Here is a 15,129-nt window from a genome sequence, read left to right as displayed (position 1 = left end):
TCTTGAAGGTGTGTTTCCCAAGGGTAAAGATGCTCCACTGAGAGGAAAAATAGGGCAGATTTCCATCTATTAGATCATCTCATGTGATGAATGTGGGGAGGGAGGGTAGAGAAAGGGAGAGAAGAGAAGGGAGGAATCCAAATCACAGCTAAATTCTTGACATATTTTTATGGTATCCTCAAGTAGTAATTCCTACCTCAGCCTTTAAAAATAAAGGTGTGTTTTATAAATCAATGCAAAATTCACAAAATAACACTCCAAAAGACCTAGGAGCAGGGCATGTGTTTGGCTGATGGGCTGAGTGAGACAGGACAGCAGAGCCATACGCACCTTTTTGCTCACTGACTGCAGGTGGCAGTTGGCCCAGGCATGGCCCGGTCATCCCGCTGGCAAGACAAACCCATGGCTGCACCACCCCCCTCAGAAGGCCATCCTGGCCAGGGGAATCTCACAGTGGCCCACAGGCAGGCTTAGGGGGGTTAGATAGGCCCCTGGAGAAGTTCGTAAAATGCGTACGAAGTGCTATTTGGATGTTTAAGTCACTATTTTTCTGAAAACCTTATTTTCAGATTATCAAAATGATCTGTGACTCCCAAAGGTTTTCATCTGGCCTATGCAGTTACTCTGAAAGGTTTAGTCTTCCCTTAAAGGGGCGTGTTTGTGTCGGCGGCGGGGGGGGGGGGGGGGGGGGGGGTAGGTCCTCCTTCCAGGATACCTCCTTAGACCCACTGCAGGAGCGTGCTCAGGACCCACAGGGGAGACACAAAGAGGGGTCATTACAGCAACCCTAAAAGCCTTTGGGGCCTCCCAAAAGCAAGTCACCCACCAGCAGCCACACTCAGCTCATCACCGTGTAGAACATGAGGCAGCCAGCTGAGGGCAAAGAGCAGGACACGTGAGAGACTGACCATTTGGGGACTAAAAAGACAGCTAAGAGGACACAGTGGTCAGGTTTGGACAGGGAAACTCACACAGCTTGTCCTCTTCCTCATCCCAGGGCCTCGAAGGGGACCCCACGAATGTCCCCTACATGCTAGAATCCCACATAGGCATGGGAATGACTCGGGATGGGTTCCTGCGGTGTTGCTCCTCCTCGCCGGCTGCCTGGAGTCGGCAGCATCTGATCGGGCAGAACTGTGGATGGAGAGGGGTCTCGTGGGTCACCTGCGTCCTTAACTCTAGCTCAGCCCTGAGCCCCGGGCTCTGGGCCATGGTAACAAGTGTCAGGGTGCCCCTGGTATGCCAGACACAGGTTTGTGTTCCACAGGTATGCTGCACATGGAGCCTGCCACTGCAGAGTGGAGGTGGAGGAGCCCAGCCCGAGGACACTGCCTGTAAAGCAAGTCCTGCTTGTAAAACAGCATCGTGATCACCGCAGCCCAAGTCCCCATGGTTCACAGGCCCGGGAACCTACCTCCACAAGGAGTTAGGACCAGGATCGGCAGACTTTTCCTATAAAGGGCCAGATGGCAAATGTTCTAGGCTTTGTGGGCCATCTGGTCTCTGTTACACCCAAACTCAGCCATTTGTAAGTGCAAGAACAGTCACGGCTAACACATAAACCAAAGAGCGGGGCTATGTGGATGCTATTCGTGGACACTGAAATTAGGATTTTAGGCCATTTTAGCATAAAAATATTCTTATGATTTCTCAATCATTGAAAAACATAAAAAATCATTCTTAGCTCACGGGGCATAAGAAATAGGCAGTGAGCCAAATGCACGCCATCGGTTGCTGACCCCTGGCTAGGGCACTACCTCCCCATCTGTAATGAACCACCTGGGTTGGAGGCTATTTCTTATAAAAATGCAGATTCTCACCCAGGAGGTTGGAAACAGGACCTGAAACTGTGCATTATTAAGAAGCTCCTAGGGGATGCTCATATATGAAGAGCTCAGCACCATATTTGAATAGTCAGAGGTTAGGAAACCACTTTCAGAAGCACAAGGTATTTTTTTCTTAAAGCACAAGGTATTGAGCAAGTTTCCCTGGAAGTGTGAAGCCTCCAGAGCCTGTCTGCCTACCAGTGGTGCCTAAAAGGGCAGAAGGTTGCTGATGGGTGTTTGCGTGCTCAGACCCCAAGTCATGCTAACCTGGCAACATGGGCCACCACGTCCCCTAGGTCTGAAGCAGGAAACTTGTAGGGAAGGATTTATGTGCTTTTTCACCAGTGTTTACACATTCATGGCCATTTATAAACATTGGTTCTTAGAGACTGAAATAGTTTCTTCAAGTCAGGTCTGCAAGGAGCCAGACCTCTAGAATTTAGTAGGGTACAATTTACTTGGGGGAGGTCAGGGGTGGGGAGCCAAAACTCCAGGAAAGTTAAAACTGCTAAGTTTATAGTAGCTAAAAGATCCCCTCTCTGAGAAGCTATGCCAGGAAAAATGTATTAAAAAAAAAAAAATCCAAGGTACAGGTGGTTTCTCCAGGGCAGGGCCTGGCAACACAGGGCCAGGAAATGCCTCCTGGAATGGAGGGAGCCATCCTAATAACGCCCCAAGATGCACTGCACTTAAGGGGTCTGGAGAGGTCTTCTTTTTGACAATGGAAGGCCAGGTCTATGCTCCCAGGACCAGCCCTCAGCCCTCCCATTTCCTCTCCCCCAACACAAAAAGCAGAGGCCTCTCTGGCTTGCCCTTTGTCTAGCAGGTTCCAAGGAAAATGGGAAAGAACTCCACCAACTGACCCAGGTACACTGCCCACCAGTTTCATTAATGAAAGGAGCTTAGGCCATCTCTCTAATTGAAACAAAGCTATTTTTCCTTGTATAAAGCCTGTACCTTCTTCCTTGGGACTTGGGATTCAGACTTTCTAGCATTTATCCCTGACTCCCACCTAGTGGCTTTATCCAGTACTGCATAGGAACAAAGAACCCGGCAGGCACTCGGGCCCTGCTCAGGGAAGGAGCCTCTTGGGAGGGAAGCACGTGGCGGGGGGGGGGGGGGGGGGGGGGGGGGGGGGTGGGGGGGGGTGGGGGGGGGTTGGGGCAGAGTGGTGCCGACAGCTATGACTTTCAGCTCTCACTCAAAGGAAAGGAAAGGCAAGAAACACACTGGGAACTGGTTCACATAAGCCATTCTGCGCCCCCCCCCCCGCCCACCTTGAAATACAAGCACAAAGTTTCCCCTTCGCTCAAGATTCAGAGAAAAAGATTTCCCTATAAAACCCCTGAAACTTTCCAAAATGAAGAGGTCCAACACACATTTATCCTGATCCATCTTAGTTCTAGGCCCCCGGGTGGAGAATAAAGATCCAGAGACAAATCACCTGGCATAAGAAACAAGCTCACAGTTCGTAATTCAGAGAACAGCCTTTTCTCCCTACCTTTTCTTGTAACTCCTCTGGCTTTGCAGTATGGTAAACAGATTTGCCTCTTTGGCCAGAATGAAAGACTGCACACTGAATCTGGCAGGAATGACAGGGCTTTGTTTGAGAAGCTGGGAGCTGAGGAAGCCACCATCTGTGACAAGGCAGTGGAACGAGGAGGGGGGCGGCCATGTGCCCTCCTGGGCCCAGGCCACTTTGTTTCTTGAGAGACTAGTGAAGAAGGGACTTGGGGGCACCCAAAGCTACTGCAGGCTGTCAGAGGTGAGCACATGTCCTGAATTTCCCCTCACTTCCCTGCCATGACATTCCACTGCTTCTGGGAGGTCAGCTTCTACCAAGCCCAGACTGTGGGGCAGCTGCCCCTAGAGAAGCTCCCTAATCTGTTTCCACTTTGGAGACCACAAGGCCTAGGCTGTGGAAGGCAATGAATGGTGCCTACCAAAAAGCCAGCGCTGGAATGCTTGGCCAGATCTTGCAGGCAGATTGTCAAAGCAGCGGTCACTTCCAGTAGGGAAAGAGTCCCAGAGGAGGGGAAAAGATTCATTCAAAGCCACATGCAAGTGGCAGAGTGCTGGCCTCTTGACTCATTCCTGCCTCCCATGATGTCTCACCCAAGTTCAGTGTTGCCCAAGCATGCTGACCAGGACACCTGTAACCTTGGGGAGAAAAGTCTGGGCTCCTGCTGGATGGCCAAGCCACTCTGTGAACCCTGCTTCCTTAGTGGGGCCTGGAGAACAGTTCTGCTGTGGGTTCTCTGTCCACCTCCTCCCCTCACCCTGCCCTGCCCTCACTCTACTGCTGCTGGGTTTGCCAGCCTTTCCTTAGACTTCACCTTGAGCCCCTAAAGCTCAGGTCTTTACCCTGGATTCCCGTGACCCACATCCAAAGCCATTAAACAGCAGGACAGACCTAGCACTTTGTGAGAGGAGAGGAGAGGAGGGGTAGGTACTGACTGGTTAGAGAAGCACCCAGAGCTGCTCCATCTGGAGACCCTGCTGGCTCTGATAGCTCTTGGGCCTTACCCAGGGACCAGAGTCACCACCTCGCTAGCTGGCTGTCCCCACTGGAAGCTGGAAAACCGGACCCTCTATGGGCTCCACCCTGCCAGTCCAGCCCTGGATCTACCCAACCAGCCTCTGCCCAGCCAAGGCAAGCAGGTATAGAAGATTAGGGATACCCCTTCTAGACCATGGAAGAGCCTCACTCAAGGTATAGCCAGATTCCTGGAAGTGCCCATGGTGGCACCAGCTCCTGTGGTCAGGTCAGGGTCACTGATGAGCACTGGTCTCCTTTCTGGCCTTCAGGACCATCTGGTGGGAATGAGGAGCTCTTGACCAGAAATGGCCATGATCTCCCTGAGGGCATCATCAGCACTTCACCACAGGCCGAGGAGGTGGCTGCAGGGAAATGAAGGAGTCAGCCCCTTGGTAGAACTCAGTTCCGTTCCCAGCACAGGAGAGATGCCTCAGCCCTCCAGCCAGAGTCTCAGCTTCATCCTCTGCTAGTACGGACCCTGAGGTTGGCCCTATCTACCCAACGTGAGAGATGACATTTCATCTCCTAAGGTCCTATCGTTCTGCTGTACCACAGCACAGGACAGCCCCACAGAAGCTTCTCTGCCGGTCAGGCCCCAGTTTACCCCGGGACACTATCCCTACAAGAGGGCCTTACCAGAAGCTCCCAGGTACCCTACCAACTTTCTAGTGATAGGCCCAGAATTGAGACACAGATACTGCTTCCAGGGCAAGGGAATCTGGGCCCTTTGTTCCTTTCCTTATTGAAGCCCCAGAGGGGGGCCCCAGCTTAGAGAGCCCCACATATACTCTTCTAGGCCTGGAGCCCACTTTTCCTCAATTTACTGCCTGCCAAGGAAGGGAAGACCCTGTTTTAGGCCCTAAATCTCTGGAAACTCACTCATAACCCAGCACTACTGAATCCTGGACAGGTCTGCTCTCCTTGTCTTTAGGAGTCTGGCCTGTTTATAACTATCACTAGGCAGAGTCTGCTGCCAATCATTCTCTGTCCAGCCCGCCAGCACCGGCAGGGGGAGGACCAGCTCCACTGTAAAGAAACACAGCCGCCTGTGATGCACTAGGACCAGGGGCACCTTCTCCACCTGAGACAAAGACAGGGCCCAGACTCCTATTATTTGCTTCTATTCTAACCACCAACCATTCTCCCACATCCACCTCTGCCTCTTCAGCGCCTGTTTTCCTTATGCACAGATGCCAACATTGGTGTCTGAAGGTCCACAGTACAGAGGAGATCATTTTTTTTTTTTAATCACATGGTCCTCTCACCACAGCTAACTGGCCCTTGTGTGACCCAAGGGTAGCTAATCCACAGCCGTGCGTAAATGAAAGGTCTTTAATTTCCATTTCTTTTGCACTTAACATCTCTTTGTAGGCCTGGGGAACTTAGCTCAAAAATTAGGAGCAGCCCAGGGCACCTGGGTGACTCAGTCAGTTAAGCATCCAACTCTAGACTTTGGCTCACATCATGATGTCACTGTTGGTGAGTTTGAGCCCCACATCGGGCTCTGTGCTGACAACACAGAGTCTGCTTGGGATTCTCTCTCTCCCTGCCCCTCCCCTGCTCACACTCTCACTCTCTCAAAATAAAATAAACAAACTTAAAAATTAGGAGCAGACCAATTAGATTCTCTCTTCCAGGAAATGGAGTTCACACACACACACACACACACACACACAGCAGGATAGAGTGGGAAAGGAAGAAGGGGGGGGTAATGAATGCAGGAGAGAAAACATGAAAAGAATTTGTCAACAAGAATAAAAATCAAATCTAAAGGCCATGTGGCAGTTGCTCTGGGCTGTCTAAGAGCCATTCATTCCCCCTCCTTCCTAGTATAGTTCCTTTCAGACAAAGGCTACCTACCACTATGGTGAATGAATGTGCCAATACTGATTTCCCAGCCTCCCTTGCAGCTAGGGCTTACACATGTGAACAGATCCAAACTTTGGGACTATATGGGAAGTCTGCTGCAGGGCTTCAGAGAAGATTTTCCTTCCTAATTGGCGGGGCGGGGGGTGGGAAGGGGGGGAGAGTGGAAAAAAGGAAAGGACACGTCCTACCTCTGGACATGTGGCCTGGAGCTGCACTAGCCATCTTGTAACTGTTAGGTGATAGCCCTGAGGAAAAACCAACCCCCTAAGGATGTTGGGGCAGAAAGATGGAAAGAGCCAGAGCTCTTGAGGTCATCCCAGAACCACTGATTTGATCCTGGAACCACCCGTCTTCTGCCTATCTTGTTAGTGACATATAAACCTCCTTACTGTTTATGCCACTTCTCTGGAGAAGCAACACCAACTGCCAGAGAGGTCACGAGGCAGAACTGGACTATGCCAGGACAACATATGACAAAGCAGTAATGGAGGCATATGGCAAAGCCAGTTGACTAAAGAAGAGAATAGCACAAACACGAAGGGACACAGATATCCTGGATGACAAGGCATAAGCACTGCCTGCCTGACCCTTCAAGCTGCCTTATTAGTTCCAATTCTAAGCCACACATACTTTTAAATAATTTAAGTCTCTGTGGTTTATGGCAGTGTTTCTCAAACTGTAACGTGACTAGGAATCACTGGGAGATAGTTTGATGGGTATAGGTGCGGGGCTTCTGCCCTTTTATAAAAACACAAAGCAGCAAGCAAACGATCAGAGAGGGTGGCAAGGTTGCTGGCCCACAGACCACAGTTTAAATGGCAAAGTCTTCTGACTAATGGTACCCATCTAAAACCAATCCAAAATGTACCAGTGGGTTTGTTCACTACTTTGGACTCTATTTCCACACAGGGAAGACCTACTATAGAATGTGTGTGTCCCCAGATTATAAAAGGACTTTAGGTCTGCAACATCTAATATACAGACAGGCAGTCTCTGCCCAGAATCAAAACTTAACATCCTGTGCTTGTATCCTGGAATGTTTATATGAACTTCTGACCTGCCCTGAAAGTACACCGTTCATAAGCTGCTGATGGGCCATAATTACTGTAGAAGACTCTGAACACAACAACTTTCAGGAAAACTCTCTTCAAAGGCAGGCATTCCCCCAACCACAATAACCCCAAAACAGATCTCTAGATCTTAATATAAGTGGTTTTCAGCAACACATCTTGAAAAACTGATAACCATGTTGACTGTCTTTGGATCAGAAATATTTAAGAATCCTTTTTAGTAAGTTATCGAAGTTAGAATCCTATTTCACACCACACATTAAGAAATATTGCAGGTGAATTCAAGTGAACTCTAAGACACAAATCAAACCATGAACTTACTGGAGGAGGATACAGGTGAGTATTATTTGATCAAAGGTTAAAAAAGGCCTTTCCAGGGATAAAAGAAAAACAAGAAACCCAAACAGGAAAGATTGATAATTACAACCCTTTTAAAGTTTTGTCTCAAAAAGCACCACAAACAGCATTTTAAAAGCAAAGTAAGAAAAATGCCACAAAGTGACCGCTCTTAAAAAGGTTAATATATAAGAAAAGCACTAAAATCTTCAAGGGGAGAGGGGAGAAGAACATAGAATATGAATAGATGAGGGTAGGGTAGGGAGATCCAAGGTGAACTCCAGGGTGTTGGCAAGAAAATATTAGAACTATTTTTCAACCTGTCCTTTAAAAATCTTTATATGGGGCTATGTTTTATAATTTACATACATTAGGAAAATACTGTGTATATAAATATGCATAAATGGAAAATGAACTTTTCCAGATAGGGGTAGGAGATCAAAACTTTGGATACCATACAAAAGAATACTAATAAATATAAAATGTTTAGCCTTCCACTAAGCAAAGAAACGCAAAGTGGTAAAAAGACACTTTTTCCTAAGAAATTCGTTCAGTTGGTTTTTTTTTTTTTCAACGTTTTTTTTTTATTTATTTTTGGGACGGAGAGAGACACAGCATGAATGGGGGAGGGGCAGAGAGAGAGGGAGACACAGAATCGGAAACAGGCTCCAGGCTCTGAGCCATCAGCCCAGAGCCTGACGCGGGGCTCGAACTCATGGACCGCGAGATCGTGACCTGGCTGAAGTCGGACGCTTAACCGACTGCGCCACCCAGGCGCCCCTCAGTTGGTTTTTAAATCTTAGTGATTGTTGTTGATCAGGATGTACCTCAAGCCCTGCCAGTGAAAATATAAATGAGCAAAATCTTCCTGAAAAGTGGTTTGGGAAAAATGTGTCAAAGGCTTAAAGATATTAATTCCCTTGGATTAGAGTTGCCAGATTTAGCAAACTGCATAGGACATACTTATTAAGAATTATCCATTGCTTATCTACAATTCAAGTTTAATGGAATATCTTGTATTGTGTCTGTTTACTTTAGTTCCACCTTTAGGACTCTATCTTAAGGAAATATCTAGAGGTAAAAAATGTTCCTGGACATTCTCTGCAGCAGAGCTATATATTAGTGAAAGATTAAAAATAACCTAAATGTTAATATTAGAGAAATGGCCACATAAATTCAGGCACATCCATACAAAGTACATAATCATTGTAAACTATACAGTGAAGAAAAGAACCAAGAGCTATTTTCTGTACTCTGGGAAGACTGGACTTTCCTGGGGAAGACACTCCAATGAATCTCTTGGTTATGTGATGGTAAGGTCCTGGGCAAGCTGAGAAGGGGCATTTAAAACAAGATGCTAAACTACCCCGCAGCCTGATGCAAGCAAGGGTTCAGGAAACCGCGGAGAAGGCTGTTTGGGAGTTTCCAAGGGGCCCCAGGCACATGGTGACAGGACAGCCCAGGGACAGAAAGAGTCAACAGGGACTTTAGGAGAATTGTGGCCATGATATCTGACAACCAACATTTGGTTTTAAGTTTTGCTTTCAACACTGAAACATTCCACGTAGAAGCTCACCATCCCTTACCTACAATTCTGAAACCCCAACAGCTCTGAAAACCAAAAGGTTTGTTTTTAAGAAGATAATGTTGGTGCCATTATTTGGCAGTCTAACTGGAACTGAACTAGCAAAATATTTACAGTCTTTCTTTATCCCACTTCATGTGGACATTCAGGAGTTTCGCTGAAGAAACGTTAACGTGTTCCTGCTCCATATCTGCTAGAGATAGAATAGATTATACAGCAGATATACACCGTCTTACCCTTCTAAAGTTTAATAAGTCCTGACTTCTAAAATGCATCTGGGACCAAGGGTTTCAGAAGGAGGGGCTAAGGACCAGTAACTCTATTGAGGCGTCTTAAAGTTCCCCTTAAACATGGCAGCTAGAGTCAGTCAGGCTAGTGGGAACGGAGGGAGAGATGGGGGACCAAACCCGGGGAAAAGTAGGCAAAAGACGGTCAGAGGGGATTGGAGAGAAGCCAGGCACAACCTCTAGGGCCAGAAGTTCAGGAACATCCAGAATTCCTGGTGGAACTTGAGGGAGGCAGAGACCCTTCTGCCCTGGGACAGGAGAGAGGAACCAAACTCCCAAAGCCCCCTGCAACTCCTGACTGACCACGGGCTGGAAAGGGTGAGTGGAGGAGCAGGTGCGGCCTTCTGTCCGGTAGTGGCACAAGTCTGAGAGCCCACCAAGGACTATCTTCCTTTGGGGACAACACGAGGCAATCTGCAAAGCTAGATGGTAACAGGCCCACCCACAAGCCATCGCACAGCCTTTCTCACCCTTTTCCAGGCAGCACCTGGCTGTAGTTTCTATTGCTGTCTTAACAAATTACTACAAACCTTGTGGCTTCTACCAAGACAAACATACAGCCTTACATTTCTTGAGGTCAGAAGTCCCAAGTGGGGCTCACTGGGCTAAAGCAAGGTGCTGGTGGGAATGCTTTCCATGCTGGAGGCTCTAGGGGAGAGGCCACCTTGCCAGCCCCCAGCCCCTACCTGCGTCCCTTGGCTCCTGACGCTGCTCCCACCTAGAAAGGTCGGCTCACACCGCTCCCACACAGACTCTTCTGCTGCCTCCTTCCACTTATAAGGATGCCAGTGACTACATTGGGCCCACCTGTACAATCCACACTGCTTGCTCTTTGTTAAACTGTTAAACTCTGCTGATTAACCACATTAATTCCATCTGCTACCTTCTCCTTTGTCATGGAAGGTAATATTCACCGGTTCTGGCAATTAGCACAAAGATGTCTTTGGGAGGCCACTACTCTTCCTACCACACTGGTGTAGGTATGATACAGGACACCAGGCAGGCAGCCTACGTAACGAAAATCTTGAGTAACACATATGAATATAACGAATTCTTCAGTGTTCAGAGGAAGGCACGCGTATGAGACTGTATCGACAATGTGACCACCGCCACTGTGTGTTTTCACCACCAATAACGGTGGCCACCACCAAAGAGACGAATTCCCCTGCAGAAACGTACCGTCCAGCGAACTGCACATCTACACTTGTATGGATGCAACTTTGAAAGAACCGACTAATTTAGTAGAGGTCTACCCAGAAGCTAGAAAGGAGGGCACACACTTCAGTTTTGCAATTGTTTTTACAGATCCTAAAATAGCCTGGCTATCAAGGAAAGCAGACTGGCAGCACCATGTCCGGGAGGAAGGGGACTGATGACTCCATGACACTGCAGTCGCAGAAGTTCCAAATAGGAGACTATCTGGACATAGCAACCACCCCTCCAAATCGGGCACCGCTTCCTTCAGGGCGCACGAGACCGTATTAAACTTTATTTACTATTTCATGAATTATTTTCCATTCAGTTATGTAAACCGAACTTTTTCTTCCCCTCAAAAAAAAGAAGAAAAAATGTCAGCTAGGACATCTGGGATGCAACCTGTCTAATGGCAAGTGACTTAGCCTCTGGACAAGGATGTCTCAACCTCCTGCGTTTCCAACATCAACCTCCCCCTCCCAGTAAAGTGGTCCCATTCCTGCCTTCCCCCTTCTGTACATATTTTCCCATTTTGGATCAGTTTGCAGGACTCCAGCTTTAGAAGACTGCATTTTGGCTTCAGCTTCAGCTTAGGCAATCACATGCTCCCTCAAGCTTCCATTTCCTCCTTTCTGCCCCGGAATGGTTGCAGTTTCCACACCTCTTCAGCAGGCAAGCTCCTCACCTTACCCATTCCCAAATATCATCAGCTCTTAAGGTAGACCAGCTGGTCTCCATGGGGAAGGAGATAGGTAACCAAAGTCATATATTTACAGCTCTGGTTCCTCGTCTCCTTCCCTCAGAGACTAGCAGGTGTACAGCCTTGATCCGGAGAGAGCAGAAGGGGAGTTAGGAAACCTGCATCCCACTTGGGACAGAATGCACCAGGGGAAAGAGGTCTGAAGAGCAAGGGCAGCAGTGAAGGAGTGGGTGAGGTGACAAGGTTCTATTGCAAGAAACAAGGAGTGGGGGGCACGACCAAGCATAGAGACCCCAGCTGGGGATTATAACTCGGCATGTTGTACATGTAATCCTGCCTGGAAAAACGCTCATGCTTGCTCTCCTTCGACCCCAGATTTCCCCCTTCTCAGGGAGCATGACGGGAGCACACAGGCAGCCTGACTGTGTGGCTTAAGCTGCTTGCCTGGGCCTTTCCTGCTGGAAAGGACCACCCAGTGGGGGCTGGCCAAAGCTGGATGGGAAGCAGGAAGAGGCTGCAAAGTGCACAGATGAGGCAATAGTCCCAGGCAGTGTGGCATGCTGTAGGCCTCGTGGTTGTGTGGTTATGTGTCCCAGTGGTTTCCCAAACAGGCCAGGGGCCCACTCACCAAGCTCTCCTTTATGTAGGCAGCTGTGGGGCCCGGGATCTGGCTCAGGAGGGCTGCTCTCTCCTGAGGATGCTCCAGCATCTCCAGTGCCAGTCTCAAGTCCTCAACGAGATGGAGCACTGGGAAAGGGTTCGTGTGGGAGGCCGGAGAGGCCAGTGCAGGCTCGCAGCTACTGTCACCGATATCTGCACCTGTTTTAGTGCCTGGAACGAAAGAGAGTCAGGAACTTTGGTAAGAAGGGTGGATGCCATGGGCAAGGGACTGGTAAAGAGCAAAGAGAGAAGAGATAGGGGAAAGAAGATTGGATAAGAAGCCTAGAAAATCACTTCTGCCTCAGCAGAATCATTCTCAAAGTAAACTCGGCAGTAACCATCTTCGATCCTGGGCACGGCATGGCAGGAAGAGACCGGACTGAGGTGAACAACTTGCCCAAGGAGAATGATGTACAGAAGCTCACACCCCTAGACAACTGGGAGAACACAGCCGGCCCTTCCCAGTGACCTGAAACACACTGGCTAAAATAATGAGCTGCTATTCGTCAGCTTTTAGATCCATCAGTTTAAGTTAATGTGGTAGGGCTGTGCACAGATGGCACCAAAAATTCCTCTCCTCCCTGTATATGTATTCCTCTCCTCTCCTCTCCACTCCTCCCAGAGTGATTCCTGACTCTAGCCTGGCCCAGTGACACGCTCTGTGCAATACAATGCCGTAGACTGCCAGTCTCAGCTCTGATGAGGTTTAGTGAATCGGAATCTTTCTGGATTTTCCCACTTGGGGGACCTCAACATCCCCTAACGTACTCACACTTTAAAGCTGCACTAGTTACGGTGAATCCACATCTCATCCTCCCTATTATGGACCGTGAAACTCTGACGGCAGGGTCCCTGCCACAGTTGGCCGACTTCCTGCCATCACAGCCCCTGCCCTGCAGATGTCGAAGGGGCATCTGACTACATGCACACATGCTTGGAGGAACAGCTAAGAGGAAGAGAGCTCAGACTGGGTCAGCTCTTTCTAATTTCAAGTGTCCTAAACAGGGGCTGTTTTTGCCTTTGTAAACCTCACCATTTAAACAAACAAACAAACAAACAAAAAGTCTTCTTTGCATAAACACAGTGGTCTATTTTTCAAACCAAAGACTGGGGTGACACAGTCTGACAAAGGATTTCTGTGCTTTTTTCAGCAATAAAAAACACTTTAGAAAATGTGGTGTCGATAGTGGAATTTCTAGGACATTTGGATTGTTTGTAAGGCCAACAGGATAAAATACTTGGAATGCAGGGCTCTGCTGGAAAATATGGGCAATAGGGCCACCACATCCACAGTTACGGGCAGGCCTGACGTCTAAATCTAGGTCCCTCCACCCCGCTAAGAGCCAGCTTCCTAGTTGCCACGGCAGTTTTTGCAAGGAAAAATCCACACAGAAGGAAACAATTACTATTTGATTGCTGGTTTGCTTTCTGAAAGCACAGGATAGAGGGAATTGTGGGTCACAATCCACAAACAAGTTCATGGCTCTGGGGAGCTGGGAAACTGCGGATTACCCACACTCTAGTGTATGGTCAGCAGTTTCTAGGCCCTACAAATCTGATGGAGAGTTGACTATGAAGGGCCACAGCCAACCTCAGGGAAGAAAGTGGACCAAGCAGAGGAAGATCCCCCAGTCTCCAATTCACTGAGTAATCCCTGACCATCCCAGACATGCTCCAACACAGATACCTTTATAAACAGAGGATAAGTCAGGCCAGTCAGGCCATGGGTAGGTGAAGAGACCAAGATTTTCATTAACTTTAGGTCACTCTGTGGTCTTGGACAAGTCTCTTCCTTTCTCTGGGCCCCTTCTCTGCCCTAAAGCCTTGGGATTCTTCCCTACCATTCAAGGGGTGTGTGTGTGGGTGTGTGTATCTGTGACTATTTTTGGATGTGGTATATGTATACATAAAAGACTTAAATCCCTGTTTTTGTTTTGTTTTGTTTTGTTTTTTTTTTTTTTTTTTTTCAATTTATATCAACATACAGGCTCACAAAATGGCCCAGAATGGTGAAACTCCTAAGGCCTAGCATTAACAAAGGCAACAATTGTCTAGAAGACTCAATTCCATACTCCACGCATTCCCTTCAGATAATTAGCTCCTATGGAAAAATTACAACCACAAGGGGAAACAAATCAGAATAGAACTACCAGCTACAACAAAGAAGAAAATATATGCTTTCATACTTGAGGGTAACAGAGCAATATAAAAGAGACAATAACATAACATATAACACAACATAGAAAAGAGACAAGGTGTTATTCCCCAAATTACTTCTCAGAAAAGAGCAATTCACCTTATACTCAAACCCTAATAAAGCTTCTCTTGAGGGGCACTTACTTTATTTTGAACAACAAAGCACTCTTTGGGGAAGATAGATTAGCACAAAGGTTTTCAATTTTATATGCATAGTGAGTTTTACAAACTATAGATGCCTGGGTCCTACCTCCAGAAGTTCTAATTGGTCTAAGATGTGATTTGGAATAATAAAAAGCTCCTTAGGTGATTTTAATGTGAAGCCTAAGTTGAAACCATCTAAGAAACCTGAAACCTACACAAATCACCACAATGAATACTAAATTTTAATGTTTAGGGAGGTCACTTGGTAATTTTTCATTTAAGGAGGCAAAACTAAAGCTTAATACAGATTTAGTAATTATTAGAGGAAATAAGACCATGTAAAATGCAAGCATAGGATTTTATTGAAAGCCTTTTAATGATCACTTCCAAAAGCAAGTAAGAAGGTATGTGGTAATAATTAGGGTTATTTATAGATGTTTTGGTTCTCCTCTACTTGGGCTCACAGCGGGATTACATGTCTGCTCCTTGTTTACTTATGGCCACATGACTTCCCTTGGCCAATAAACATGAAAGTTTTTAAGGACCAGTACATAATTCCCCATATCTCTTCCACCTGCTCTGGCCTCTGGTAATGGTAGAGAGTGAATCAGCCCATGTCCAAGAAGGATGATGACATGGACCAGAGCCCTCAGCAGATCTGGAGGGAACTTAAAGTATCAACAAGAAACAAACTTTGCTGTTTCAAGCTACTGATCTTTTAGC

At 47.5% G+C, this 15,129-nt stretch overlaps 1 protein-coding gene across 8 annotated transcripts in view; it reads right to left on the bottom strand.

Moving 5' to 3' along the window:
* The window catches only part of PPFIBP2 (PPFIA binding protein 2), a 143,950-nt gene that overhangs the window by 81,953 nt on the left and 46,868 nt on the right, over positions 1 to 15,129 (bottom strand). For all 8 annotated transcript variants that reach the window (XM_030331823.1, XM_030331827.1, XM_030331828.1 and 5 more), the window contains exon 3: positions 12,035 to 12,237. In XM_030331823.1, the coding sequence (XP_030187683.1) occupies positions 12,035 to 12,237 (203 nt within the window). The remainder of the gene's footprint in view (positions 1 to 12,034; positions 12,238 to 15,129) is intronic.

This window comes from Lynx canadensis, chromosome D1 (genome assembly GCF_007474595.2).
Source record: "Lynx canadensis isolate LIC74 chromosome D1, mLynCan4.pri.v2, whole genome shotgun sequence".
NCBI classification, from domain to species: domain Eukaryota; kingdom Metazoa; phylum Chordata; class Mammalia; order Carnivora; family Felidae; genus Lynx; species Lynx canadensis.
The sequence above is the reverse complement of the archived record's forward strand: the minus strand, read 5'-3'. Positions and strand labels throughout refer to the sequence as shown.